Raw genomic sequence first — 27,790 nt, forward strand, 5'->3', positions numbered from 1 at the left:
AGTTACTAGCAATTTAACTTTGGCTGAATTTCTTAACTTCCCTAGGCTTCCACTTCCTCAGCAAAATAATGTTAGTACTTGCCTCATAAGATTGCTATGAGGTTTACAGATATAACAAGTTCCTAAATCATAGTAAAGATCCAGGAGGTTTATCAAGTTATTTCTTCCTCACTATGTTTTTCTTGTCCAGGAAGAATAATAGTGTTGTGAGGAACAGTCCTCCAGCTGAGCTCCAAAACAGACCTCATGGCTTATGAGGGAAGATGAAAAAACTTAAGTGGTGTTCAATCCATGCTTTGTCTAAGTTGAGTAAAGCCTAAATAGCCAACAGAAGTAATGAGAAACAAATGGGATGTTTAAGAATCTTTGTTACAATCATCTGTGATATTTTTCTAACACAATTGAGGAATTGTCTTAAAATACATAATTCTAAACCTGACAGTATTAAACTTGAAAGAATTATTGGTACTGTTGGAGGAAATAAATAATGAATTTTAAATAGAAAAAAGAGAAAAATGGCTATTTATATATGCAATTAATTGCTTGGGAGTTGGAGAACAGAAGCAACTCTAAAAGTAGGCTCCAAGAAATTTATACTGAAATAGTTAATATCTAAAATAACAGAAGCTTTAAGAAAGTATGCCTATAAGAAAATATACAAAGCAGCAATTCAGGTATCTAGCCAGCTAACATATCTTGTCATACTTAAAAGAACCAATTACCTCTTAATTCACAATCATATTTGGAAGTTATTTATTTTTAATGTTGGATATATTTTTGAAACATTTCAACGTAATGTTTAATAATCATTTATTGAGCATATAACTATTAGGAAGTACTGTGCTGGCTCAGCAAGTGATACAAAAAAGTGTAGGATATGGTTTTTGCCCTGAAGTAAAATCATACATTACAATCTGACTTTAATTTATTGTAGAAATTTGACTGATCATACTGCTATACAAGACATAGCATATAACAAGAGTGTAAAAATTGAGAAAAAAGAGACATCTGAAAACATCAAGGAAAAACGACTTATACTACATTGCTATTCAAAAGTTCAAAGTGCTTTCTGTGTTTTTTTTTAATCTACCCTAGCAAGAATAATAGATTACTTGTATTTATTTCTACCCACTACATGGAACAGACACTGTGAAAATTCTTTAAATATCTTATTTAATGTTCACAATAACTCTACAAGGTAGGCATTCTTTTTATTCCATTTTCTAGATAGGCACTGGAGATTAACTTGAGGTTAATCTAGCAAGCTAGCAAGTGGCAGAACTAGGTCTTAAACTTAGGCAGTCTAACCAGGAAAACGCACTTCACCGCTTGCTATACTGCTTCATAAGCATCCAAGCAAACTGCTAGTTCAGTCCAGATGGGATGTCCCTCTCAGATAACCAGTTCTAGGGAAGCCAAACTCACTGTCAGGTTCTTCTCTGTATTCTTACTTCATTCTCTTCTGCTGCAACATGAGTCCACTATCTTTATTTAAAAGTTGGCTCAACATTATGCTGAGTGAAATAAGTCAGACAGAAGAAGACAAATACCATATGATCTTACTTACATATCGAATCTAAAAACACCAACTACATAGAAATAGAGAGTAGAATGGTAGTTGCCAAGGGCAGAAAAGTGGGGAAAACGGGGAGATGTTGGACAATGGGTACAAACTTTCAGTTTTAAGATAAGTAAGTTTCAGGGATCTAAGGTACTGCATGGTGACCACAGTTAACAACACTGGATCGTATACTTGAAAGCTGACACAAGAGTAGAGCTTTAATGCTCTCACCACAACTACAGCAGTAACAACAAAATGGAAATTAAGTGAGGTGAAGGATGTTTTAATTAACCTTATTATGATAAATATTTCACAATATATGTGTATCAAATCACCACATTTTACACCTTAAACTTACAGTGTTATATGTCAATTATATCTCAATAAGATTGGAAAAAAATTAAAATAAATAAAAATTTTTAATTGCCTCAAAAACTTCAAGGCTCCTTTATTTCAAGAACTGATTTATCGTAGCATCTTCATCTGTCTTAGCACACAATTCTAACCTGCAATACATTTTAATTCAGTTCTAACAACATGCTAAGCACTGGGAATACACCAGTGAACCTGTGAAGTATCTATAATCATCATTATTACCACGGTGAACTTATTTAAGACATCAAAAAGATACATGTTGAACTCTAACTATGTACATGGCATTGATTTAAAGTCTGTGACGCATTCAAGAATTTTAGGACATTATCTCTGTTCTCAACAGGTTTATAGTTCAGCCGCAGAGAGAAACAAACACACAAAAAAGTAAATAATTCAAGAATTATATTTCTACACAAGAGAATTAAAAAAGCTTATCAAAGAGTGTTATATAATGACTAGTTTGTTAGGATATTATGGAGTAAAAAATTTTTTTGAAGATTCTAGATTACATATATTCAAGCAGGTTTCTTTAATGCTCAATTTCTTTTAGTCTTTGTTATGGTAATGGTCATGGTGAATTCTCCAGAGTTTCATACTTTGCAACATTTTCAAAACTTGTTTGGAAAAAGAAAACTTGTTTCATGAACTTTCATTGCTCTGTGTAAAAAAAAAACCAAAACAAAACTGTCTTCTGTGGAAGACCTTTTAAAAAACTAGTTGGGCGAGTGTCATTAAATATATACCATGCATCTGCGACCCCTCTGTGCCAACGTCATGAACCACATTGCTCGCGGCTGCCTTTCCCAGGAGTTGGGACATGATCTCACAGTTCTCAACAAAGTACTCCTGCTACTCACGCCCAACTGACTGATTAAGCATATGTGATGAAACAGTTTCGCCATTCCTAGAATTAGTTATATGAGTTGAAGGACGAAGAGACCACAGTGATCTGGAATAAACCAGCTTCAAGGAAGAGATAAATATCAAAAATATTTCAATATTGAAATATTGATAAATATTGAAAATGAGCTTTGAAAATGAATGAGAAATTCCTTCATTAATTCTAAACCTTTAGTTTTTTTTTAACCTAGATGAAATTATTTGCTTATTCAGTCTTTCCTTAGGCCTTCTGGAGAAAGGAGGGTTAAGGGCCAAAATGGAAATAGATACACTGCCAACTATAATTAGGCTGAAAAGAGTTATTAATATAGTCATTCATATATCAAAGAGCTCATAAGAACTACTGAATAAGCATGACTGGTATGACCTGACTTTCTTTAAGCAGGTCTCCCCAGCATTTGGGTACTAGCAGGATAATAGTAATGATCACATCTCAGATTTCTGTCTCTTATTCTCACCTGCAAAGGCAACAGAAATCAGTCTCATGAAAGTCAGCCCTTGTAACCCTGCCCAACTATCTCTAAAGGCCCTGAAAGAGTATCTCCACAATTTTCACAATCTTATTGTTTTCAGGCTGTGGCCTAACTCACTACAGGCAAACACTGAGAGAGGAAGTCAGTGAGAGAGCTGATATTCATGTCGATAATGCTGTTTCTTGGTGCTTCTCTAACTGCAAACCCTCCAGGTGCCTACATGGCATGGCCTCCCCTTTAATTCTCTCTGAGCTGAAGTTGCTTTTGTTGCAAGAAGTAGGAAGAATGTCCTTCTCCCTACTATGTGCCAACACATCACTTTAGAACCAGGCAGAGTTGTCTCTACTTTGTGCCCCTTATCTTCCAGAGTCACTTATGAAAATACTGCCTTAAGCTTCTGCTTGGAGTACCTTTTTGGAGACAATTCCCCTTGGGTCTCTCACATTTCTGCACATCTTGTGAGCACAGACAGTGGTTGCCTTTGTTCTGGATTAGCTTTTTAAGGATGTTTGCATAGCCAAAAGCTGTGGAAGATAGAGTGTCTGCCTCTGGAGCAAAGGGCAAATTTGTTTACTGTCCTCTGGGGCAAAGGCAAAAATCAGGCAGGCTCTGTGCAATTATAACGGACTCAGATTCCCTAGGCTTGAGGTCTCCCTCTGTAACACATCCCATTGCATGCACAGACATCACTTAGCCCTCTTTGCATCACCCTGTGGAAACATGCAACCATGATATCTGTGCCACGAGTAATAATGTCCTCTGTCTCTAACCAAGGAGTCTCATGTCTTCTGTCAGTGTCCATGACACTGTGCCAGGCAAAGTTGTTAGTTTGCAAGTAGGGTAAAATCTCAGACCCTACATAGTTGTAGACACAACTCTCACTACAGGATTCAGACATGAGTCCTTGGATCAGAACTGCTACCTAAGACAGACACTGTGCTATCCTGGGCAGTTCTCAGATTTCCCCATCAAGAAAGATCTTATATTTTACCTGCAAGGAGTGCAGTTTGCTGAGTCTCCAGCTGTAGCATGTTCAGAATCCACCTCAGCTTTCAAGCAGACACTGTGCTCTATTTGGGCAGCCCTAACCAGGACATTTCTGCTCAGTTGGGGACAAAATCTAATAGATAATCTTTGCTCCAGAGCTCCCTGGTGGGTTGGCCAAGACTTTGTCAGATCTGAAGGCTTTCCCTGCTCAGTACAGTTCTTCTTACTTTTATCTTTCATGGATGTTTCTCCAATAAACTGTACTTCCAACTCCTTCTCAGTGCTGCTTCCTAGAGACCCCAACTATACAACTGTGTCCAGTTGCAGATACCAAAACAGAACTTTCTTCTTCCTCTGAGAGCACCCATACGAATCAATTCATATATGTTAACATCTCATATGCAGGCTCAGGTTCACTCAACATGCCCAGACATGTTAAATCCCAGCTTAGGTTCAAGTTGGAACTTTCACTGAATGAAAAATGCTCAATATAGCTTTGTGTATTTAAAATGATCATGTTAGGATATATTAGGTTCATGAAATTTGGATTTATGTTTAAGGATTAATATGTGTAATGCATTTATATAAGACTAGAAAGCTAGTCTTAAATTTTGGTATTGATTTATAGTAAATTAATATTTACTGTATTTCAATAAAACTAGGATGTCATTAACTGCAAGTATTATTAAGAAAAGAAAAGCATCACCAATTAATCTATGACACAATGCTAAGATGCCATCTATTGTAAGATGAATTCCAATTTCAGTGATATTAAAATGTGAGGCAAAAAATTTGCATCTTTGATCCAATAAAATGCAGTCTAAATGACCTTGGAATTTTCCTGGTCTCAGAATACTTTTATGTTTCTAATACCTGAAGCAGACATTAATAAAGAAAGAGTCTCCAACTCTTGAATTTTTTGCATGACATGTGACTATTCTCAATTAAATAGGTAAATATTTAAGTTGTTAATAACCAAATATTGGATAATAATCAAGTGACTTTTTTAAAAGCTTCAACCTTATTAAGTATATAAAAGCGTGTTTACATTATGAACATGGTATATAATAGAGTATTTAACATTTAATACAACAGGGAGTATTTTTTTTTAATTCAGAAATCTGAAAGTTAATTAACTCCCCCTTCTGACGCATAAGGTATACTTTTTCTAATATTGAAATTGGAATGGAATTAAGATATCATTGAGTCTAGGGGGCTTCCCTGGTGGCACAGTGGTTAAGAATCCACCTGCCAATGCAGGGGACACGGGTTCGAGCCCTGGTCCGGGAAGATCCCACATGTCACGGAGCGACTAAGCCCATTCGCCACAACTACCGAGTCTGAGCTCTAGAGCCCTCGAGCCACAACTACCAAAGCCCGCACACCTAGAGCCCGTGCTCCGCAACAAGCGAAGCCACCGCGACGAAAAGCTTGCGCACGGCAACGGAAGAGTAGCCCCGCTCGTGGCAAGTAGAGAAAGCCCGCGCGCAGCAACAAAGACCAAACACAGCCAAAAATAAAATAAAAATAAATAAAAAATAAGTAAGTTTATTAAAAAAAAAAAAAAAAGATATCATTGAGTTTAGTCCCTTCAGTTAAGCCCAGGGGCTCTCTTACAGATGGTTAATGACAGAGCAGAACCAGAGCCTTCTGCCCAGGGCTCCCTCCATCACCTCACCAAGCCAAACCCCAGACTGTCATACTTGTGTTGGACAAGCCCTCCTAAGGCCACACAGAGAGAGAGAAAATTTTCTTTTTTTTTTTTTTTGAATTGTCCTCCTTTTGCACAGAGAAGAGAGGCCTCTTAACCAATGTAAAAGCAAACAAATCCAGTAGGCCCAGATCTTTAAAAATGAGAAAGAATTCCTTCTCCTTTTTTCTTTTTCTTCTTAAATCATGACCCCTGTAGATTACTGGGATCTACCAGTTCTGGGAGGGAGACAGGACTGTTAGAGATGGTAAATTTGTGGATTGACTTTATGTGGTAGCCTTCCCTCTTCTTCAGCACATTCCCGGGAAGAACCAACTTGACAGAGCCATTGTGAAGCAGGAAGGATGATGAAGAGTCAGGGAACCAACTCCAACTCCCACCTTCTACCCCCAAAGCCTCTGGCTCATGAGCACTTACAAACAGAAAATTTGGTTGCTCCACAGGAGTATCAAAAAGACTAAACAAGTTTGGTGAAACTTGTTTTATCTTCCAGACAGATAGGAAAGAAAATTCTGAGGTTGTCTTGAAACATTTCTACCTCTCATTTTGTGCCTCAAACTCAGTTTAGACTAGTCTGGCAACATGAGCCAAGCCAACTTCCAGCCTTCCCACCCTGTTCCCTCTGCCCTGGGGTCAGTTTGGATGCCACCAAGAGACCTACTTGGCAGCAGACTTTCTGGATTTCTCTCTTTCTTAAGGCAATATGAACAATTTTTAAAGGAAATTCCATTGATTAGAAACATTGAGAACTAGATCTTACAGGATCAAAATGGCATTGGTTGAATTAAAAATAAAAAGATACATTTAGAGAATAGACAGAAGGGAAAAATATGAGGTCGCCAGTAACAGACTGATTTCTCATTCCCTCTTTTTAAATGGTTCTATCTTGGACAGCAAAATGGTGGGTCATTGAGTTCACTGATTCATAAAGAATAGTTTTTTATGACACAGCACCTACCATATCATAAGTGCTTATTAAATATTTATCAAATGCCTATGATGGGCCAGGTACTGCCTATGATGGGCCAGGTTTCTCATATACATTTTTTTCATTTAATTTAATCCTCTCTACAATTTTGTGAATTACTATTATCCCTATATCACAGATAAGGAAACAGGGGCAGAGAAAATTTTAAGAAACGGATTGAAGTACCCACACCTGGTAATTTCAGGTTACTACTCATAATGCTGTCTTAAAAAATCAGGTCAGTATGGTTTTTCTCATGTTTGTGGTAGCAAGAAAAAACAAAGAGGTTCAGTCATATCTAAATTATAAACCTTGCACCTAAAATCAGAATTTCGAATTCACAGGCTTCTCACCAAATACAGTCCACTCTCAACAGGTTTTACTCTGAGCTTCTCCAAAACAAGCGGCTGAGTAATGTCATCCAAATCTGTAATGACTAAAAATGAGCCTATTTTGTTGGGTGTATGAGAAGGTGAGCAAATTATGCCGTTTTTCCTCTCCCAGTTTCTATAACTGAAATAGGCAGAAGAGTACAGCAATTCAGAGACAAAAAAAAAAAAAAATCACCCTTATGATGGATGTGGCACGGATGTATGGGGACCATAATCTTCCTAATACTCAACCTCAGAATTGGACTGTCTCTCTGAGCTGGGCAGGGAGAGGGGTGGGGAGCAGAGTCAGCCCCTGTCCAGCTGGTGACATGGAGGGCAGAATGAAGAGTTCTCAGCTGGCAAGCAAATCCCAAGACAAAGGAAAGGAGGAAAGAGATGAGGTATGCATTCCCAGTTGCTTATCCCAAACTCAGCATTAAGCAAAGGCAGTCCTCCTCTGAGGAGGTGGAGGGAGGGCAGGAGCAACATGCTGATTCTTGTCCGTCTTTGTGGAACCACGAAGTCTGAGAAAGGAGGTGTCACCATCACCACACTCACATGTGCGGGCATGCACGCATGTGCACATACGCGTGCGTGCGCACACACACACACACACACACACACACACACACAGATACATGCCACGTGGCTGGACTGTGATACAGTCCACTCTCTTCATTATGGACCTGTTGGACCTCAAGCACTTCAGTTCATGATCATTTTCTTCATAACAGTCAGGAAGGAATAAGAAGTGAAAAGACATAGTGCTGTTGCGGGTAAAATCAAGGATTTAAAAAGGGGAAATTTCATTGGCACTTGTGTTGTATGTGTAAGATAGCCTAATGGGAAATAAAATTCATATTTCATGGCAAGACAAGAAAAATTGAAACATAAAAAACTTTTTCTTCCCTTTGGCCTCCTCTCTTCCTCCTACTGTGCATTGTGTACCTGCATTACGCATCTACCGAACCTCCGCCATGGGCAGAAATGCCCGCTCAACCATAAACAGTGACATTCTCCAAGCATCAACAAGACAGCTCCTTAAAAGACAACATCCCTTCCTGATCTTGTAAGGGGCCACAATGACGCTTAGATCTGGATTGAGTAAACTGTCAATAATATGTCGTTTATTGTACAGCCCTCTGTCTCAAAAAACTTATATAACTGTGCCTTGACTTCTAATGGGCGGAACAGTTCTTGGAGCATTCTGAGATGCTGTTTCCAGGTTATAATCCTCAATTTGACTCAAAGAACATTTTCCATTTCTTTCTTAGATATACCGATTAATTTTTTCGACATTAATATATGTATAGATATGGAAGTTATACAGAAAGGAAAACAAAAATGCCCACTGGTGATTCAGGATTCAATTAAGTAATAGCTAGTGCTTAATTTACATGTTGGAATAAAGGAAAGCCACAAACTGACTCACCGCTGTGCTGAGATGACTCAGCAGGTAGAGAGCCCACATGAGTACAGGTGGGAAGAGGAGGCCAGAAAAGGGGTGGGGTTGTGAACGAAGCAGGTTCTGTGTTTGATGATAACACCTCCTTTTAAAACGGTACTGAAAGAAGAGGGAAATTCAAAATGAAAAACAACTCAGTTGTCCCACAAAGCCTTTCCTTCCTTCCTCCTCACTCTGGGAAATTAGATGCAGTGCTCAGGTGAAAACTGTAAGTTAGAGGAGCCACAATAAATACAGAAGCTCCTCCACTGCTATGGGGGGTTTAGGTCTAAGAGTTAGTTTTCAGATTTGGAATCACCACTACAAGTTCTAGTCCTAAGGGCTATCAGAATTTCTTTATCATAAAATATTGGATATATCACATCTGCTGATTCTTAGTTCCTTAGCAATAAAATTAAGACATTTAATTTTGCAGCTTTGATCTCCCAAGAACTGTTATAAAACACTTCCATACTTCCAACTGATCACCAGAGATATCTAGACCAGCCACCAACATTTATTGCAGTCACTTTGTATCAGAGGCACAGGTAGAACTTTCCCAGGGAATAAAAATAGCATCTGGGTAATAAACTCTAACCATTCTTTTTCCTTTGTGCTTAGTCTAGTTTCACCCGTTCATAGGGTGCCACATTCAGAGGCCTTGCACCCAGCACTTCAGATCAGAATTCCTAGCGCGAGATGGCTGCACCCAGCACTTCAGCTTAGTGGGCCGCGTGCAGAGATGCTGCGTGCACCCAGCGCTGCTATGTGGAGCGCCGGGAGCAGCACAGCTGCAACTGACCTGCAAGAACTCCACCTCCCCTCCCCACTGACAAGAGTCCTATAAAGCAGCCCCACCTACGGCCTTTCAGGGGAAGGGTATACTCTAGAACATAAGGTCACACCTCTCCATCTTTTGATCAAAGAATAAAGCTTTCCTTTGCTTCTGAACCAAAGTCAGTCTTGTTCTATTGGCTCAAATGACACTGGGCAGGAGGACCTTTGTTGGCACCCAACTCGAAAGGGTGGTAACAAAATTCTGTCGGCCACAAAGGGACAGACGATGGCCTTTTTGCTTGTACCTATTCACTAGGCTCTGGGCTCATCCTGGCTTCAGTGGGAGAACAGCGGGGGCTTTGGGAGTTTTGTGTGAGGATGATCGACTCTGATTTTTGAGTAACTCTGACAGGGCAGAAAGGCAGCAGCCTTCAGCCAAATTCAGAGCAACTCTGCCCAGCAACCCAATACCCAGGTATGGTGTCCACATAGCCTGGCCCCCAGGGGTATCTGGACTGTGCCCCCTTGAGGGAATCATACTGTGGCACTGTTGGGGATCAAAGACTGAAACTCACTGTCCCTTGCCTCTGGATGGCCTTCCTGCGGTACCGGATGCCTGGGAACAGTGGGGACCTGCGGACAAGAGGGAGGGATGGCAGACTTGCCCTCTGGCTCACCAGTAGTGCTATCCTCTTGACCCCTCTACAAGGCAGTAGTAGCAGCTGCACCAAGGCTTTATGCTCTCCTCGCCAACCTCCAGGGGTCAACAGTAGCATTCTTGATAGTCACTTTTGGTTTGGTAAAAGAAAGTGGACAGCCCCAAGGGCCTTTAGGCAAGATTGGGTAAAGGCCCAGGTAATAAGGACTACCTGACAAAACGGAAGAAGGACACTTGATCCAAGTTCAGGGAAAGGCACCAGGGACGCCTGAGTGTGAAAGGGTCCAAAGGTAGGTATGCAACTGGTTGACCTCTTCCAGTCAGCACTAGTTTCTCTGAAGTGCAGGGGAGCTCTGTGAGCTGCTCACAAGACCAGGAACCCCATTATCAGGAAGCCCTGTGAGCTGCTGGCAAGTACAGGAAACACCCACTGCCAGACCTCTCCTCCCCCACTGCTTGTGAGATGAACCTTGGGTGATTCTTTATCAGCTGAGGTTCCACAGGCTGTCCTCCCCAGCAATCTGGGGAGTATCCCATGGAAATCCCTCATGTTTTAACTCTCACCTGGCGGGAAGTGTGAAAACTCCTCCTCTTCGGCCGAAAGGAGGAAAGAGAAGACCCCCTCCTCAGACAGCCGTGCCACTCCCTAATGGACCAAGCTGGTCAGGAACTAACATGGCTAAGTTGCTCGGGCCCAGAGGCAGTCCCATCTAACCTGCCGTGGGATATTTCGACTGAGGAGGGACTCACTATCCCAAGCACAGGCCCTTACAAGTTCAAGGGAGAGACCCCCAGTTACAGCGGAGTCCATGCCATTTGGATGCCTCCTATTTTGGTCTTTTAAGAAATCCATTAACATTTTGGTGCTGGTTCCAAATTTCCTGAACCAAAAATCTTATTAGGGTCAAATCTTGTGGCATTTGCATGCCAACAAATCACTCCAACCACCCTCTTCGGTAGTTGGACAGCCTGGCCCCAACCTGGCTGGGAGATGGGGAAAGTTGGCCCATTGATGGGTCTCTAAATTACAGCACCATTTTACAATTGGACCTGCTATGCCAGAGACAAAATAAATTGGATAAAATTCCCTATGTCCAGTTTTTTATAGCCTTGTATCAGAACAAAGGCCTTCAAAAGGGATGTGGCTCTCCTCCACTGAGGTAATATACCCTGATTTGGGCCACAGGCCCGAGGAGCCGTCTACACTAAACAGGACTAATTACCAGCCACAGTCCAACAGCCCATCAGGAAAAGTACTCCCTTTGAGGCAGGAGAAGGAGAAGGAGTGTTCAGCCAGGTATACAACAATTTACCACTTCTGACCTGTGTAACTGGAAGACTCATAGTAAGGGGTTGAGGGAAGATCCAGAGGAGTTCCTGAATCTGATTAGGAGAATCTTTCATACCCATGAACCTACCTGGGCTGACACCCAGAGCCTCCTCAATGTACTCCTAACAGGGGAAGAAAAGACCAGACAAAGAGAACAGGAACAATGCAGGTCATGCTATTTTCAGACCAGGGAAAGTGGTCCCAGATAACAAACCCAACTGGGACCACCCAGACAATGGAGCACGAGGTGAAGACAGAGGCTGACCCATTATAAAAATAAAATCCTAAAGGGAATCCAGGCAGCAGGAAAGAAACCTGTCAATTGGAATAAGATGAAGGAAATCACTCAGGAGCCAACGGAAAACCCTCCAGGATTCCTAGAGCACCTCAGGGAATGCCTCTAAATCTATTACCACAGCTCCTGAGTCATTGGAAGGGAATGCAATCCTGAGGTTATATCTCATTTGCCAAAGTGCCCCCGACATTAGGTGTAAACTTCAGAAACTGGAAATAGAACCAAATACCCCTACCTTTCGCCTGGTCAAGGTTGCCTACTGGGTGTTTAATAACCAAGATATCGAGGAGGAAAAGTCAGAGGATAAATAAGCCCGGAGGCAAGCCCAGCTACTGGCTGTTGCCCTCCAATGTCAACCAGTCAGCATGGGAATCTGAACTAACCACCCACAGAGACTCTCAACTCTAACGAGTGAGCCCCAGCCCCCTCAGGAAGGCTGAGGAAGCCAAGGAAACTGGGACCCAATCATTGCACCATTTGTAAACCAGAGGGACACTGAAAAGGAGAATGCCCTCGCCGCCCCCAAAGGGGGATGGAAATGGAAGATCCTGGCCACTACCCTCAAAGGCAGATGGTCCAAATAAATGAAGAATGATGGGGCCATGGGGTTCCTAAGCTGGCACTCCAAATGACCCCCAAGAGCCCCGGCTGACATTGGACATGGGGGAAAGCCTGTCGAATTCTTAGTCGACACCAGTGCCACTTATTTGGTTCTGAACACCAGATCCAGGCAAACTCTGTCACAAGGGTTGTAAAATTATGGGGGTATCAGGGAAGGTTCAAGAACAGGCATTCGTAGAGCCATTAGAATGCAAGTTGGATGAACATACTTTTACCCATTCCTTCCTGTATATTCCCGAATGCCCTATACCCCTGCGAGGAAGAGATATCTTACATAAATTGGGGGTCACCTAATGGGAGACAAACTGGAGATTGGCATCCCCTTAGACAAGAGCACAAGATGATAATGTTAATGGCTGAGGACAAACCTCCTGGGACAGAGCAAGTCCACCTCCTGGGAGTAAATCCTAAAGTCTGGGCCCAGGGATGGGTGGGAATAGCTGCAGGAGCCAGTCGCATGGTAGTACGAACATGGTCCAATAGAAAATAGTGTCTTCTCTATCAGGAGGCCTTATTGGGCATTGCCCCCATTATACAGGGCCTAATCGACCCAGGCCTTATTAGGCCATGCCAATAAGCCTGTAATACCCCCTTTCTCCCTGTAAAGAAACTCAGTGGGGAATGCCGGATGGTACAGGACCTCAGGGCAGTCAGTGAAGCCACCTGGGATATACAACCAGTCGTCCCTAATCTTACACTCTGCTGGCTACTCTACTATCCACTAGGACCTGGTATTCTGTATTAGATTTAAAAGTTGTTTTCTCCTGTATTCCATTAGCCCCAGAGTCACAAGAAATTTTTGCTTTTGAGTGGCAGGACCCAAACACACAATGAAAACGATTCTGCTGGACAGTCCTGCCCCAAGTGTTCAAAAATTTTGCCATCATCCTTGGGGAAACTTTAGCTAAAGACCTAAAAGATCTACACCTGGAGGAGGAAACCCTCCTCCAGTATGTAGATGCCATTCATCTTTCTCTGACCTGAAGCTTTCTCTTCTGAAAAACAACAAAAGTGTGACCAGGGATATATCTGAGCCACGGCAGTGGGCCTCAACATCAGGGTACACTTTTGCCCACAGGCAAAAGACCTAGACACTTGCATTTTTAGGACAAATTTGATATATGACCATTATTCTCTTGCTAATATTTGGGCCATGTATCTTAAATTGTCTGCTGTCCTTTGTCTCCAAAAGGTTAGACAAATGGTGGTGCTCGGGGATACGAACAGTTGGGCTAAGGCCTGGAGACAGCCAAACATATCTAAAGGCAGCTGGGAGAAGTTCTACTCCTCTACCCGGGGTTATGACGACCGACACCCAAAATCAGATGGACCTTCACCCCTCAGCGCCCCTCAAGAATGAGGAGCAGGACAAAAGACAGAGGAGAGGGCTTCCCTGGTGGCGCAGTGGTTGAGAATCTGCCTGCCAATGCAGGGGACACGGGTTCGAGCCCTGGTCTGGGAAGATCCCACGTGCCGCGGAACAACTAGGCCCGTGAGCCACAACTACTGAGCCTGCGCGTCTGGAGCCTGTGCCCCGCAACGAGAGAGGCCGCGAGAGTGAGAGGCCCGCGCACCGCGATGAAGAGTGGCCCCCGCTCTCCGCAACTGGAGAAAGCCCTCGCACAGAAACGAAGACCCAACACAGCCAAAAGTAAATAAATAAATAAATTTTTTTTAAAAAAGAGAGATTTGTCACCAGCAAAGCTCATTAACAATTCCCGGGGAACAAAAATAGAATCTGGGTAGTAAAATAGAGTCTAACCTTTTTCTTTTCCTTTGTGCTCTGTCTAGTTTCACTTGCTCATAGGGTGCTGCATGCAGAGGCCCTGCCCCCAGAGCTTCGGGTCGAAGTTCCTCATGCAAAATGGCTGCGCCAGACGCCTCAGCTCCGCAGACTGTGCGCAGAAGCGCTGCACAGGACACTGCAATTCAAGATGGCGGCGGTGGGCCGCGGGCAGAGACGCTGCGCCGGCCCTGCGCGTGACCTGGAGCGCGAGGAGCACAGCCCCGGAGCGAATCCGGTTCCCTCCCCCGCTCCCGCTGACAAGATCCCTAGAAAGCAGCCCCGCCCCCGGCCTGTCCTTGGTTGGGGGGAGGGGGGGGCGTGTACTCTAGAGCCCTAGCTCACACTTCTCCGTTCTTTGATGAAAGAATAAAGCTTTCTTTTGCTTCTGAACCAAACTTGGTCTCGTTCTGTTGGCTCAAATGATAGCGGGCAGGAGGATCCTTTTTCGGGACTGTCTCAGGAGGGTCTGTTACGGAACTCCAGCCCTGAGTTGATGCCATTCCTCTTGACTCATGCTCGTCAGTAGAAGTGAGTCACAAAGCGCTATGTAAATATTTATTGAAAGCCTAGGGGCATATAGGAGGCACCATGCCAGGCATAGTGAAGAGCAAACCAAACAGAGACCCTGATTTCATGGTTCACGCGGCCTGGAAGACCCTTCTAACTTTCATCTACCCAGATCTCGCTCATTCTGAAAGGTTCATCCTGAAACCTCCCAAGTCACTGCATTCCACTGGCCTCTCCCTCCTTTGATCGCTAATAATTAATGGCCTTCACTCTTAGCACTTCACATAGTCAGTCTAAGGTCTGGAACCAAACTACCTCGAAGCTCCCAGACCCCTTAGAAGCAAAACACCCACAAACAGGTATTGGAGCCAGAATAATCCTTCTCTTACAGTCAGGAATTTTAACCTGAGGTACTATTTATGGTACTATTTGTGTCCATAAATGCCTGAGGGGGCAGGGGAGAGGACAGAGGTCTGTAAATCACCTAAAATTATATGCAAAATTGTACGTATATGCTGTTTCCTAAGGAAGCATGCAAAGCTTTCATAGGATTATTAAAGGAATACCAAAAGAAGTTAAGATCTTTTGTTTTACTAGGTTTTAAGCAGTTATGTCACTTTCTCAATCATGACAGTGAGCCTGGGCATCCATTTGATTTCAGCTCTACTTTCTAACAACAAAGAATGTGATTTCCAGAAACATCTTCTCTTTTCTTTTTAAGTGTCATTGAAAAATTTAAATGTGAAGTCCACTGGAGGTTATGATAAAGACTTTTTTACCTTTTCTAATCTGCGAATTGCCCAGGAGCTTCAACCAGCTTGCTATCATTTTATACTACATCATGGAGGAGAAACTTGGGGACATAAATAGAACGAATGGTAATTAATTCTTACAAGTTACAGTGAGAATCATAGCCATTAGTGCCAAAGACTGAAGCTGAAAATTATTGAAATATGTGTCTAATAGAACTGCTTTATCACTCTCTACTTCTGGCATTTGATACTTACATTACATTCAGACCACCAGAAAGAGACCTCAAATTTCCAGAAAGAAATGGCCCAGAAAAACAAATTTTCAATCTTATAGTTAAGCATTCCTATATACCTTTTATATTCTAGTTGGCTTTTGTCATACAGAAGCAGCTGCAGCAGCGATACACATTTCTTGGCGGGGAGGGGTGGCAGGTGGAGGGAACCTTCAATAAATATTTAAAACAATGACTAAATACGTTTTCCCTTAGATCATAGTTGTCAAAGCCTAGGTAGAGAAAGAAGAGAAAAAACCTTCAGTTCTATGATTGCCTTCCAGCATTTTCCATTTTGTGTGTAATCAGAGTGTGTAAGGAGAAATAATACATTTGGAAAGTTAAATAAGATCTTTGTAATCCAAACCCGTACAGGAGGAAGGAGGAAGGTAGCTTTAAACAGAGAGAGGAAACGATTCTAAAAATCAAACTCCTGAAGGAAAAACAGTGCAGAAATAGTGCATAATAATAATAGTTACAGTTCTTAAATAAGAGATATTATATAAAGTTAAAAATTAGATGTAATTTTTGAAAACATTTTTCATGTTAACCCTTATGACACAAAAATTTTTCATGTTAACCCTTGTGACACTCCTTTAGTAACAGCACATGGCATTATGCTGTTCTTATTGTTTCATTCTTATGAAACAGAATAGGAAGTAATAGGCCCAAGATAGGCAGAGAACAGACTAATAACAGAAGGAAAACTAAAGCCAAGGGATAAATACACATTTACTTCACAGAGATATTGTTGCAAATTCCCTCAAAAACATAAAATGTCATAATAACAGATGTCTTTCAAGGTTAGTACTATGAAGGAAAGCCAGTGCAATCTTTCACATTATAATCTTTAAAACTTTAAAGAAGATAGCTCCTTGGATATTGTAATCCAAAGTACTATAAAGCATCATTACAAGTGAAAACCCAAACACTAAAACAGAAGTTTTCTTAAATAAGGCTCTACTAATATATTAACAGACCCAAATAAGACAAGACTGCAAACTGTACAGTATTCATAATTAGAAGTGAGAAAATTAACATTCTTCAGTTTTTACACTTTATGATTTCTGTATTTGTTTACATTTTAAATCCCTGTTTCCTATGTGATCACTATGTATTCCATACCTTTTAATTTTCCGGGTTCCCTAAATGAAGTACAAAGCAATTCAGGAACAAAACAGAAAGTTAACACTGGGCAGCACTCATCATATAATGATTTTCAAAAAGATCTGCTAAATGATATAAATTCAGTAAAACAGAAGTGTTTAAAAACTAACTCACTGGATTTATTCACTGGTTCCATTAAAGGAAGGAGGTGAATGGTTAAGCAAAAACACTTCTCTTTCACTTTCTCTTCCTTTTTTCGAGCCATTTATTTTAATGGCTACATCAATTGTGCGCATCAGGACTTATAAAGCACTGTAAAAAGAGTGTCAATCATCAGCTAAAGGGAGCAGAAGTTTAAAGGTAATATCAGAGAAGGGAAACCAAGAGGTGAACTTAAGAATTACAGAAACCGAGCAACCTAATGTGATATATTACCAGGGAGAGCCAAGCATAACAGAAAGAACTGGAGGAAGATGACGGGGTGGAGAGATTACATAAAATACTAATGTGTCCCCAGGGTTCTGGAGCTAAATGGTGAAGAGTACATCTAGATAAGCTGGAGAGAGTTCATTGTAAATTTGGAGTTCAGAATATAAGATGACATGAATAAAGAGATAAGTGCCTGTGTACCCAAGTTCATGACAAATGCTTTCGCAGGCATTTCCACAGAGACTTGGAGAATATGCTGATTACCTGCGGTTCCCTGGAGGCCTAAAAAACTTCGTATGTTGCAGAGGGGCAGTATGCTGGGTACCTTAGTCACCTGTAGGATCAGTGCCATTAATACCACTGCTGTTACCATCATTTACCAAGCTCTCTCTTATCCACCCCATAGCTGTTTCCAGGTTCATAATTATCTCCATCTGCCTGATCTCAGTTTACCTCTCGTGCCACTTAACTGCTTCAGGTCTTCAGGGAAGAAATTATTAAATCCCTATCCCAAAATGCTAAATGATTCCTCAGGAACTAAAAAAAGTTATCATAGATTACCTTTATGAAGCAAGCAATATGTTCACTAGCCACCCATAGAAATAGGCGCAGGAGGGACCCACTCTATACCTTGACAATCATTCACAAGTGTATGAATGCATGCATTCATTCATTCATTGAATAAAGATATACTGAGCACCAACTATATGTTAGGCTTTGTGACACTGGAGATACAGAGTTGAAAAGCAAGTCTCTCCCCTCAAGGAGCTCCCAGTCTAGAGAGGACATAGGCACACCAACAATAATGATACACTATGCTGACTGCTACTGGGTAGGGACACAGAACAGGTCGGTAGCGCTGGTAAGACCACAGGGAGAATCAGAACAGGACAGGACAAGGAAAGTATTATCAGGATGTCTCCTAAAGGATGGGCGGAAGTTTGACTGCAGAATAAATATATGGAGGGCCCTGCGAGCCACAACTACTGAAGCCCAAGCACCTAGAGCCCGTGCTCCGCAACAAGAGAAGCCACCGCAATGAGAAGCCTGCGTACCGCAATGAAGAGTAGCCCCCGCTCGCCGCAACTAGAGAAAGCCGCACAGCAACGAAGACCCAATGCAGCAAAAAATAAATTAATTAATTTTAAAAAAACCAAAGGGCTTCCCTGATGGCACAGTGGTTAAGAATCCGCCTGCCAATGCAGGGGACACGGGTTTGAGCCCTGGTCCGGGAAGATCCCACATGCCACAGAGCAACTAAGCCCGTGTGCCACAACTACTGAGCCCGTGTGCCATAACTACTGAAGCCCGCATGCCTAGAGCCCGTGCTCCACAACAAGATAAGCCACTGCAATGAGAAGCCCACGCACCACAACAAAGAGTAGCCCCTGCTTGCCGCAACTAGAGAAAGCTATGCAGCAACGAAGACCCAATGCAGCCAAAAATAAATAAATTAATTAAAAAAAAAAAAAAAATATATATATATATATGGAGGGCATTCCAGAAAGAGACCACACAATTTTAGTTACAGTGAAAAGTTGAACTATCATTACCAATTATCAAAATTATCATTCCATCATTTCTTCAGAGGTGTTCATCATATTCTTTTTTGTTGTTGTTATTATTCATTTTTCTGTGAGTTTTTATTTTTTTTAACATCTCTATTGGAGTATGATTGCTTTACAATGGTGTGTTAGTTTCTGCTTTATAACAAAGTGAATCAGCTATACATATACATATCTCCCCATATCTCCTCCCTCTTGGGTCTCCCTCCCACCCTCCCTATCCCACCCCTCTAGGTGGTCACAAAGCACCGAGCTGATCTCCCTGTGCTATGTGGCTGCTTCCCACTAGCTATCTATTTTACGTTTGGTAGTGTATATATGTCCATGCCACTCTCTCACTTCCTCCCAGCTTACCCTTCCCCATCCCCGTGTCCTCAAGTCCATTCTCTACATCTGCATCTTTATTCCTGTCCTACCCCTAGGTTCTTCAGAACCTTTTTTTTTTTTTTTAATTCCATATATATATGTTAGCATACGGTATTTGTTTTTCTCTTTCTGACTTCACTCTGTATGACAGACTCTAGGTCACTACAAATAACTCAATTTCATTTCTTCTTATGGCTGAGTAATATTCCATTGTATAGATGTGCCACATCTTTTTTATCCATTCATCTGTTGATGGACACTTAGGTTGCTTCTATGTCCTGGCTATTGTAAATAGAGCTACAATGAACAGTGTGGTACGTGACTCTTTTTGAATTATGGTTTTCTCAGGGTATATGCCAGTAGTGGGATTGCTGGGTCATATGGTAGTTCTAATTTTAGTTTTTTTAAGGAACCTCCATACTGTTTTCCATAGTGGCTGTATCCATTTACATTCCCACCAATAGTGCAAGAGGGTTCCCTTTTCTCCACCCTATCCAGCATTTATTGTTTATAGATTTTTTGATGATGGCCATTCTGACTGGTGTGAGGTGATACCTCGTTGTAGTTTTGATTTTCATTTCTCTAATGACATCATATTCTTTTGGCATTGGTTTCATATGATTTTTTAAAAATAAATTTATTTATCTATTTATTTATTTTTGGCTGCATTGGGTCTTCGTCGCTGTGCGCGGGCTTTCTCTAGGTGCAGCGAGCATGGGTTACTCTTCATTGCAGTGCACGGGCTTCTCATTGCGGTGGCTTCTCTTGTTGCGGAGCACGGGCTCTAGGTGTGAGGGCTTCAGTAGTTGTGGCACACCGGCTCACTAGTTGTGGTTTGCGGGCTCTAGAGCGCAGGCTCAGTAGTTGTGGTGCACGGGCTTAGTTGCTCCGCGGCATGTGGGATCTTCCCGGACCAGGGCTCGAACCCATGTCCCCTGCATTGGCAGGCAGATTCTTAACCACTGTGCCACCAGGGAAGTCCTCATATGATTTTAAAGTGTTATCATAAACATTTATTGACAACACAGAATGGAAGTGGCCCCCTCACCTCATGTGTCACTCTAATCAGTTTGCTTTATCAGTGTCACTCGGCTTTACCACTTCATGAAGCTGATAGTGTGGCATCACTGCGTCAGGCTCTGCCTATCTCATAAACACCATACCTTTGCTTTCTGCTCCATCCCTGTTGTGATCTAGCACAACAGCTCTGATTTCACTCTCGTTCTCTTCTACTCCTCATGGCTAGAAAGAAAGAAAAGAAGAAGAAGAAAACAGCTTTGTTACTTTGTGTAACATTGGGTTAGAGCTCTTTCATTAATACATTCTTATCCCCATGGGTCAGGCACCCTGGTCAAATCAGAAAGACCTTCATGGTTCCTGTTTTCTCAGTCTTTTATCTCACTCTGCATGTAACAAATGATATTCAGGTGGGGGGGCCCAAGTTCTGGTAAACCTGGTCCTCAAATTTTGTGGGGGAAGAAAAAGACTTGCAATAATTTTTCATGGTCACAAGCACTAAGGGTACATGAGAGTAATAGTAGATGACTGTAGGTGTAACATAAAGGGTACAAATAATGCCCAATTGCTAGCAGGATAACTATAATTCTGCCCCATTCTCTCCCAACTTGAAAAAGCATATTAAAAAAGATGTAAATCGGGGTGATTTTATATAGATAATCAAGACTCTACCACAGGGACTTCCCTGGTGGCGCAGTGGTTAAAATCTGCCTATCAATGCAGGGGACACGGCTTTGAGCCCTGGTCCGGGAAGATACCACATGCCACGGAGCAACTAAGCCCGTGTGTCACAACTACTGAGCTTGCGCTCTAGAACCCGCGAGCCACAACTACTGAGCCCATATGCCATAACTACTGAAGCCCACGAGCCTACAGCCCATGCTCCACAACAAGAAAAGCCACCACAATAAGAAGCTCACGCACCGCAATGAAGAGTAGCCCCCTCTCGCCGCAACTAGAGAAAGCCTGCACACAGCAACAAAGACCCAATGCTGCCAAAAGTTAATTAATTAATTAAATTAAATAAAGACTCTACCATGGGGCCTTCCCTCGTGGTCCAGTGGTAAAGAATCCACCTTCCAATGCAGGGGATGTGGGTTCGATCCCTGGTCAGGGAACTAAGATCCCACATGCCACGGGGCAACTAAGCTCGTGCGCCACAACTACTGAGCTCACGTGCCTCAACTAGAGAGCCTGCATGCTGCAAACCACAGAGCCCACGCACCTTGGAGCCTGTGTGCCACAACTAGAGAAGAGAAAACTCGCACGCCACAACTAGAGAGAAGCCTGCACATCGCAACAAAAGATCCCACATGCCTCAACAAAGATCCCACATGCTGCGACTAAGACCCGATGCAGCCAAAAAAATAAATAAATAAAAAATAAATCTTAAAAAAAAAAGAAGACTCTACTGTAACTAATTTATAGTTAACTTACTCAAACACCAGCATTTTAAACATTAGTAAGATTATCTATTATTAGAGCCATTTCTCCATTGGTTATTACATGCCAGGCTGTCTGACACCATAGATGGTTGTGCTAGCTATACTAGCTGTACTAGGAGACAGAATGCCAGTTTGTTTGGCCTTGTTTGCTGCCTTCTGCATTCTGGTGTCCTAATCCAAATGCTTTATCTGCATTTGTACATTTTGAACAGTGAGCAGCACATGCTTTATGTCTTGGTCATATGATGGTACAGTGGTCTCTTTATTGAAGGAGAGGAATAAAAGGCAGAGTGAGAGACAGGGAGAGCAGAGCTAAAGTTTAAAACTCTTCACCATTTCCTCTTTCATTCGAAAGGAGAGTAAGAAGAAGATGGTCAGAGAGGAGCAGGAAAAGAGTTTACAAAGATTGAGCACTGTTAATCCTCAAAACTACTCTATGAAATAGGTATTGTTATTATCCCATTTTTACAGTCTTGTAAGAAGTTAGTAACTTGACTAAGAGCACAGAGTTAATAAATGGGAGGACCTTAAACTCTAACTTTTCTGGCTCCAAATACCATTCCTTTAAAAGCCTGCCTCCTGGAGGACATTTTTCCTTGGTAAGAGTCAGTAACTAGGCTCCAGTCTGCCCTGTTATTTTACTCCTAAATGGCTCCACATCTCTGGCAGGAACATGAAGAGAGGGGGTCAGGTCATTTCCCGTTATTCATTCACGTGTTGACTACTCTCACAACTTGACCCTAATCAACAGGCTTGTATTCTCCCACTACAGCTTTTCACTGCCCAACAAGCCCCAAATAGGCTGAGGCTCCTTTCGTTAACATTAATAGGTAAGTAATTAGAAACCAGACAGGTTTATGTTTGCATCAAACCTACTAGATTAATTTTTGTTTTATAAAAATAATCAGTATACATAAATATTTTTAGTTGAAAATTTTTAAGTCTATTTTTTTATTACAGTTGTTCTACTTTTACTACAATAAGGCAAGAATAGTCTCTAAATGTTCATGTTTACTTACTCGAATTAGACATAGTTTAACTTCTAAAGTCTTTACAAAGTTCTGCTTCAATTAGCTTTGATAAATAAGCAAAAAATTAGTTTTCTCATATTTCTAAAAATTTAATCAAAATGAGTTTTAAAAATAAATATATAGTGTATTTTTTCTAAAAAGTGAAATGTCTATCTTTCTCTTGAGTTGACAAATATATATATTTTATCGTGTTTGTTTGTGTGGCAGTAGAGGAAAAACACACGGACCCTGGAGCTAGAATGTAAGGATTTGAAATTTGACTCTGCCCGTTTTTTAGCAGAAAGGAAAATTATTTGACTTCTATGAATTTCAGTTAAATAAGCTAATATTTAGAACAATGTCTGGTATGCAGCCAATAAGACTTAGCTGTTATTAACCCGAAGGGAGTATTTGCTACAAGCAATCCCTCTAATTTAACTGGGAATTCCTGTAAAGCAAGAATACCTAATCTACAAATTGCCTCCAAATGTAATGAAATTTTAATACTAATTTAACAATTAATGAAGATGATATAATAGTACACTTTGGAGATATTTAATTAAACATTTATTGTTTCAATCTTGTAGATTTTAGTATTCTGAGCCCAATTTTTCTTTTTTTTTCCCTTTCTGGCTCTAAAATATCTATTTTTATTGGTTCCTTGAAATTTCATAGCTCCTAAGCACTGTGTCTGTAGTGCTAGCTGGATAAAATGGCCTTGGCCAAGGTAAATGGGACAGCTTTGAACACTACCTTTTCTGGCTCCAAATATCTTTCTGTGATAGGAACATTTTTTCTCAGCAAGAGTTTGGAAAGGTTTCTAGAAGTTTTGGAAACGTTACTAAAGAAGGATTCAAAGATAGGGCAGTAAAGCAAAATCCCAGATATCACTGAGGGCCCAAAATTCTTAAATTACTTTTGCCTAAATTCAGAGTTTATACCAAAACCTTGGCTGAAGCTGGCCCTGCATTTAAGCATAAATATGAGAAAGAGTGATTTAGAAGAGGGTTGGAACTGGCACTGATCCAAGAAGGAATATCTTCTTTAATTAAGTGGGACTACACCTTGACAGACATGGCTATCATGTCATTTTAATTTTCCAAATTGCGTTGCAAAAGCAAGGGTGGGTAAAACTGATACCATAGCACAAGCCAAGGCAATGGCACTAAGCTACCAATAGTGATTGTATTCTTCACCTCCACTCAGAGACAAAAAAAAAAAAAAAAAGAATGCATACAAGAAAAAGCCTGTTTAGCTCTAGAATGTCCTTGATGAAGCAGTAAAACTTTTACATTTTATTAAATCTCAATCTTCACTATGTCTTTTTAATACTAAATGTGATGTAATGAGAAGTACACATAAAGCACTTCTGCTGCTTACAAAAATATAATTGTTGTCTCCAGGAAAAGTACTTATTTGAGTTATAAACTGAAGTAGCTGCTTTTTTCATGGAACATCATTTTGAAAGAAAAACTGGCAGTAAACTATGGTATTCATATTTGGGTATTTGACAAGCATTTTTGCAAAAAAAAAAAAAAAAAGGATATAGAGAGCCTGTCACTTCCAGAGAAACAACTAACAAGCTTAATAAATTTCAAGCTTTTCAAGCTAAAATTAGAATTTCGGAAAATTTTAACTGCCACCATGAGCTTGGCCTCTTGCCAATACTCAAAGACTTTTCTGGTGAGACTGGTGGTGATATTAATGAATGTGATATTTTGATATTATATAATAAAATGAGTTACCATTTGAAAGATCTGCATAATTCAGTGAATCATTATTTTCCAAATGACCAATGCATGATATTACACATCTATTAAAAATGGAAGATAGACCAATGAATTTTAATGTAACAGTATTATTCTGTTGTAAGATTACACATTGCACTTACCTTCTAATCAATTATCATTTGTCAAATTTTGGTGGAGTAGCAAAGAATAAAAACCTCAATGATCTGAAAAGGCCATTAAAATACCCTCTCCATTTATATATCTCTGTGATGCCATAATATCTTCATATACTTCAACCAAAACAACATATCACAACAGATATAATGCAGAAGCAGATATGAGAATAGAAGTATCTTCTATTAATACAGGTATTCCAGGTATTTAAAATATTTGCAAATATGTAAACAATGCCACCCTTTTCACTATTATTTTCTTTTGGAAGATATAATTATTTTTTCATAAAAATACGTCATTTATGTTAACATGTTATGGGTTTATTTTTTAAATAAATTAATATCTTAAGATTTTCTTAGTTTTAATCTCTAATATGGAATATCGATTGATATAACTCACATAAACAAAAGTTCTGCAGTGATCAATTTTTACGAGTGAAAAAGAGTCCTGTGACCAAAAATTTTGAGAATTACTGCCCTAAGGTTAAATATATTCTAAGCCAGCAGCCATTGTGATATCAGCATCAGGTCAGCCTATGAGGGATTCCATGCAATTGCCTGTTATTTCACAGAGCTCTCCAGTTGGACCGCCCTGTAAGAAGCTAATCATTGAAGGGTGCCTACTATTGTCCTTGATGTTCTCCATAGGGCGTTCTAGGATGTCACCAGAAAAATAGTAAGAGAAAGACCATTTCATTCTGACATTGCTTCTTTCTTTAATTTTGGTCAGGTTTCCCAACACCTTGTCTCTTGTTTCATTATGAAAGATGTACAAACTTCACACCAAAAGGGTAAAAGCTGCTGCTGGGCAGATATGGAATTCAAATTTCTCCAAGATCAGACAATCTCTTTAAAATGCTTACCAGCACAGGGAGATCATCTGGGTGCTTTGTGGCCACCTAGAGGGGTGGGATAGAGAGGGTGGGAGGGAGACACAAGAGGGAGGAGATATGGGGATATATGTATATGTATAGCTGATTCACTTTGTTATAAAGCAGAAACTAACACATCATTGTAAAGCAATTATACTCCAATAAAGACGTAAAAAAAAAAAATGCTTACCATACATGTAAGACCCAGCACCCAAATTCAACTAGATATCCAACTATGATTTCCTATGATTGTGATCAAGATGACGTAAACGCTGATGAAGAAGTGAATGTTATAGTAATGCTCCGAGATATTAAAACTGTCCAGATTGAAATCCTCAGGCAAGTGACTAACATTGTGGGTCCAGTACCAAAAATCCAGGAAAGGACTGACTTTTATCAGAAGCAAATGGAGGTACTGGAAACCAGAATGAATGTTAGTGAAGACAAACAGTGCACAATAACTAAAGATATCTTCTCTCTGAAGGAAGACATTGATGCTTTAAAGAAAAAGGTGACAGAATTGGAAAACCAGAATTCTTGCTCCAATATACATTGTTTAGAGGTTCTGGATGGAGAAAAGGGTAAAGAGATCATAGAACTTCTTCACAAACTCAAACAACCAGAAACTTTGAAGAACACATTGGCCTCTACAGACTCTTGAAATCTCAGCAGAACCAGAGAAAGTGCCCAGTTATCCCAAGCCCACTGATCATCTTGAGGAAAAAACAATTTCTCCCCAAATTAAAGCTCTGAAGAAAAGTAATCATTAAAATGCATTAAGAAGCTTTCAAAAAGCAAAGTCAAATATTTGTATTTACCCAGACTTTAATACATGGATCAAGCTAACTTTTGTCCGTGGAGGAAAGTGGAGATTTTTCCTCAGTGCAACTAAGTTAGAGAAATTCATCCAGTGGCTTCTTTGTAGGCCAGCCATCCCTCCTGAGGAACCACTAGTCATAACCCAGAGATATTGTCCACTCACTGGGCCTGTTGTAAGCTTGACCACAATCTATCTCTCTGTTTTCAACTATATTTACTGTCTTTTTGGTTCCTCAAAAGAGGAAGTAACTCGACTACAGAGTAATTTTCTGCTTTGCTTGGTACAAAATAAATGTAACCTGGCCATTCCAAGCATTCACACATCTTTGTGGTTGCTGTGAACTCCTTGGTAGTTAGCTCACTATGGGTTGGCGGTCTGCAAAGTTTCTTTACGTCTACAGTAAGTTGAGGCATATCATCCCATTGGACAATTGTGATGCATTTTCTGTCAAGTTTCTTGTTTTCTCAAAGGCAATTCATGAGGACTCATCCAGCACCCATTTCATAGATAATTGGAGGCAAAGAATAAAGGGGTCAAAGGAATGAGAAACACATTTAGTAGCCCCCGTGTCAGTTTTCTATGCATTCTTATCTTAGTGGACTTTGCAGATAAGATTCGTGATACTAGAGACAGACTCTACTAACAAAATTTTAAACAGCATAGAGTGAAAAAGATACCCACTGTCAAGGTTACTAAACTTAGAGCTATAAAAATGAAAGGCACTGAAAGGACAAGTTATTGCCAGGAAAATATTTATTCCAAAAATGGGATTTTTCTTTCAACTTCAACTTTATCTCTATCAAACAATTGGAAAAGGGGGAAAAGGTGACTATGGTATTGTGGTTTTATTTTTACATTTTCATGAAATGAGACAAATACCATATCTTGTAGGTTTGAGACAGAGGAAAAGGGAAAATCTGAGGCGGGATTTGTGAACTAAGTTAAATCTCAATCTCAACACTATACCACCATAGATTCTTATATGACAGCCTTTGTTTGCTTGTTTGCATGAACCATATACTACATATCCAGGGTGTGTGCTTCATTTTTGGACATAATAGGTGGTTGCCACTGTAATGTAATTTTTCTAAATATCATGCAAATGAACTGCAAAAAAAATGTTTTCCTCGCCACTAAGTAAATGAAATGTACCAATAGAGAGTCATATGCTGTTAAACTACAGATATCCTTGGAAAATGTACTATTTTAAACTATTCTCAGCTAATCATTTGAAATGAGGGCTTTGGCAGTTAGCTAAGAACAATCCAGTTTCAAATGAGGAAAAAGGAACTAAGGTGAGTATAGAGGAAACAAAGGGAGAAGTAGGATAAGAAGACACAACATCGTCTGGTGCCAGTCTGGTAATAATTATACATTACAACTTTTTCATTTACAAATGCATTTTATTTGATCCTTATTTACAAATTTACAATAAGATGTGCACATAAATTTTAAAATATGTCAATATG

At 40.6% G+C, this 27,790-nt stretch overlaps 2 protein-coding genes and 1 long non-coding RNA gene across 3 annotated transcripts in view; 2 read left to right on the plus strand and 1 right to left on the minus strand.

The window, feature by feature from the left end:
* LOC309629284 (uncharacterized protein) overlaps positions 1 to 27,790 on the minus strand; it is a 1,158,831-nt gene that overhangs the window by 976,924 nt on the left and 154,117 nt on the right. The window contains exon 5 of the mRNA XM_082393108.1: positions 20,418 to 20,496. Coding sequence (XP_082249234.1) covers positions 20,418 to 20,435 — 18 coding nt within the window. The 5' untranslated portion in view covers positions 20,436 to 20,496. The remainder of the gene's footprint in view (positions 1 to 20,417; positions 20,497 to 27,790) is intronic.
* LOC309629290 overlaps positions 1 to 27,790 on the plus strand; it is a 255,887-nt gene that overhangs the window by 195,741 nt on the left and 32,356 nt on the right. The gene's annotated exons all lie outside the window — the stretch shown is intronic.
* Positions 25,397 to 27,295, plus strand: CCDC54 (coiled-coil domain containing 54; the record flags this gene model as incomplete). The annotated part of the gene is given in 4 exon segments (XM_082393109.1): positions 25,397 to 25,478; positions 25,669 to 26,150; positions 26,152 to 26,268; positions 26,272 to 27,295. Coding segments are annotated over 4 exon segments (1,071 nt in total). The 3' UTR covers positions 26,662 to 27,295.

This window comes from Balaenoptera borealis (assembly GCF_965194805.1).
Source record: "Balaenoptera borealis genome assembly, chromosome: 5".
Taxonomy (NCBI): Eukaryota; Metazoa; Chordata; class Mammalia; order Artiodactyla; family Balaenopteridae; genus Balaenoptera; species Balaenoptera borealis.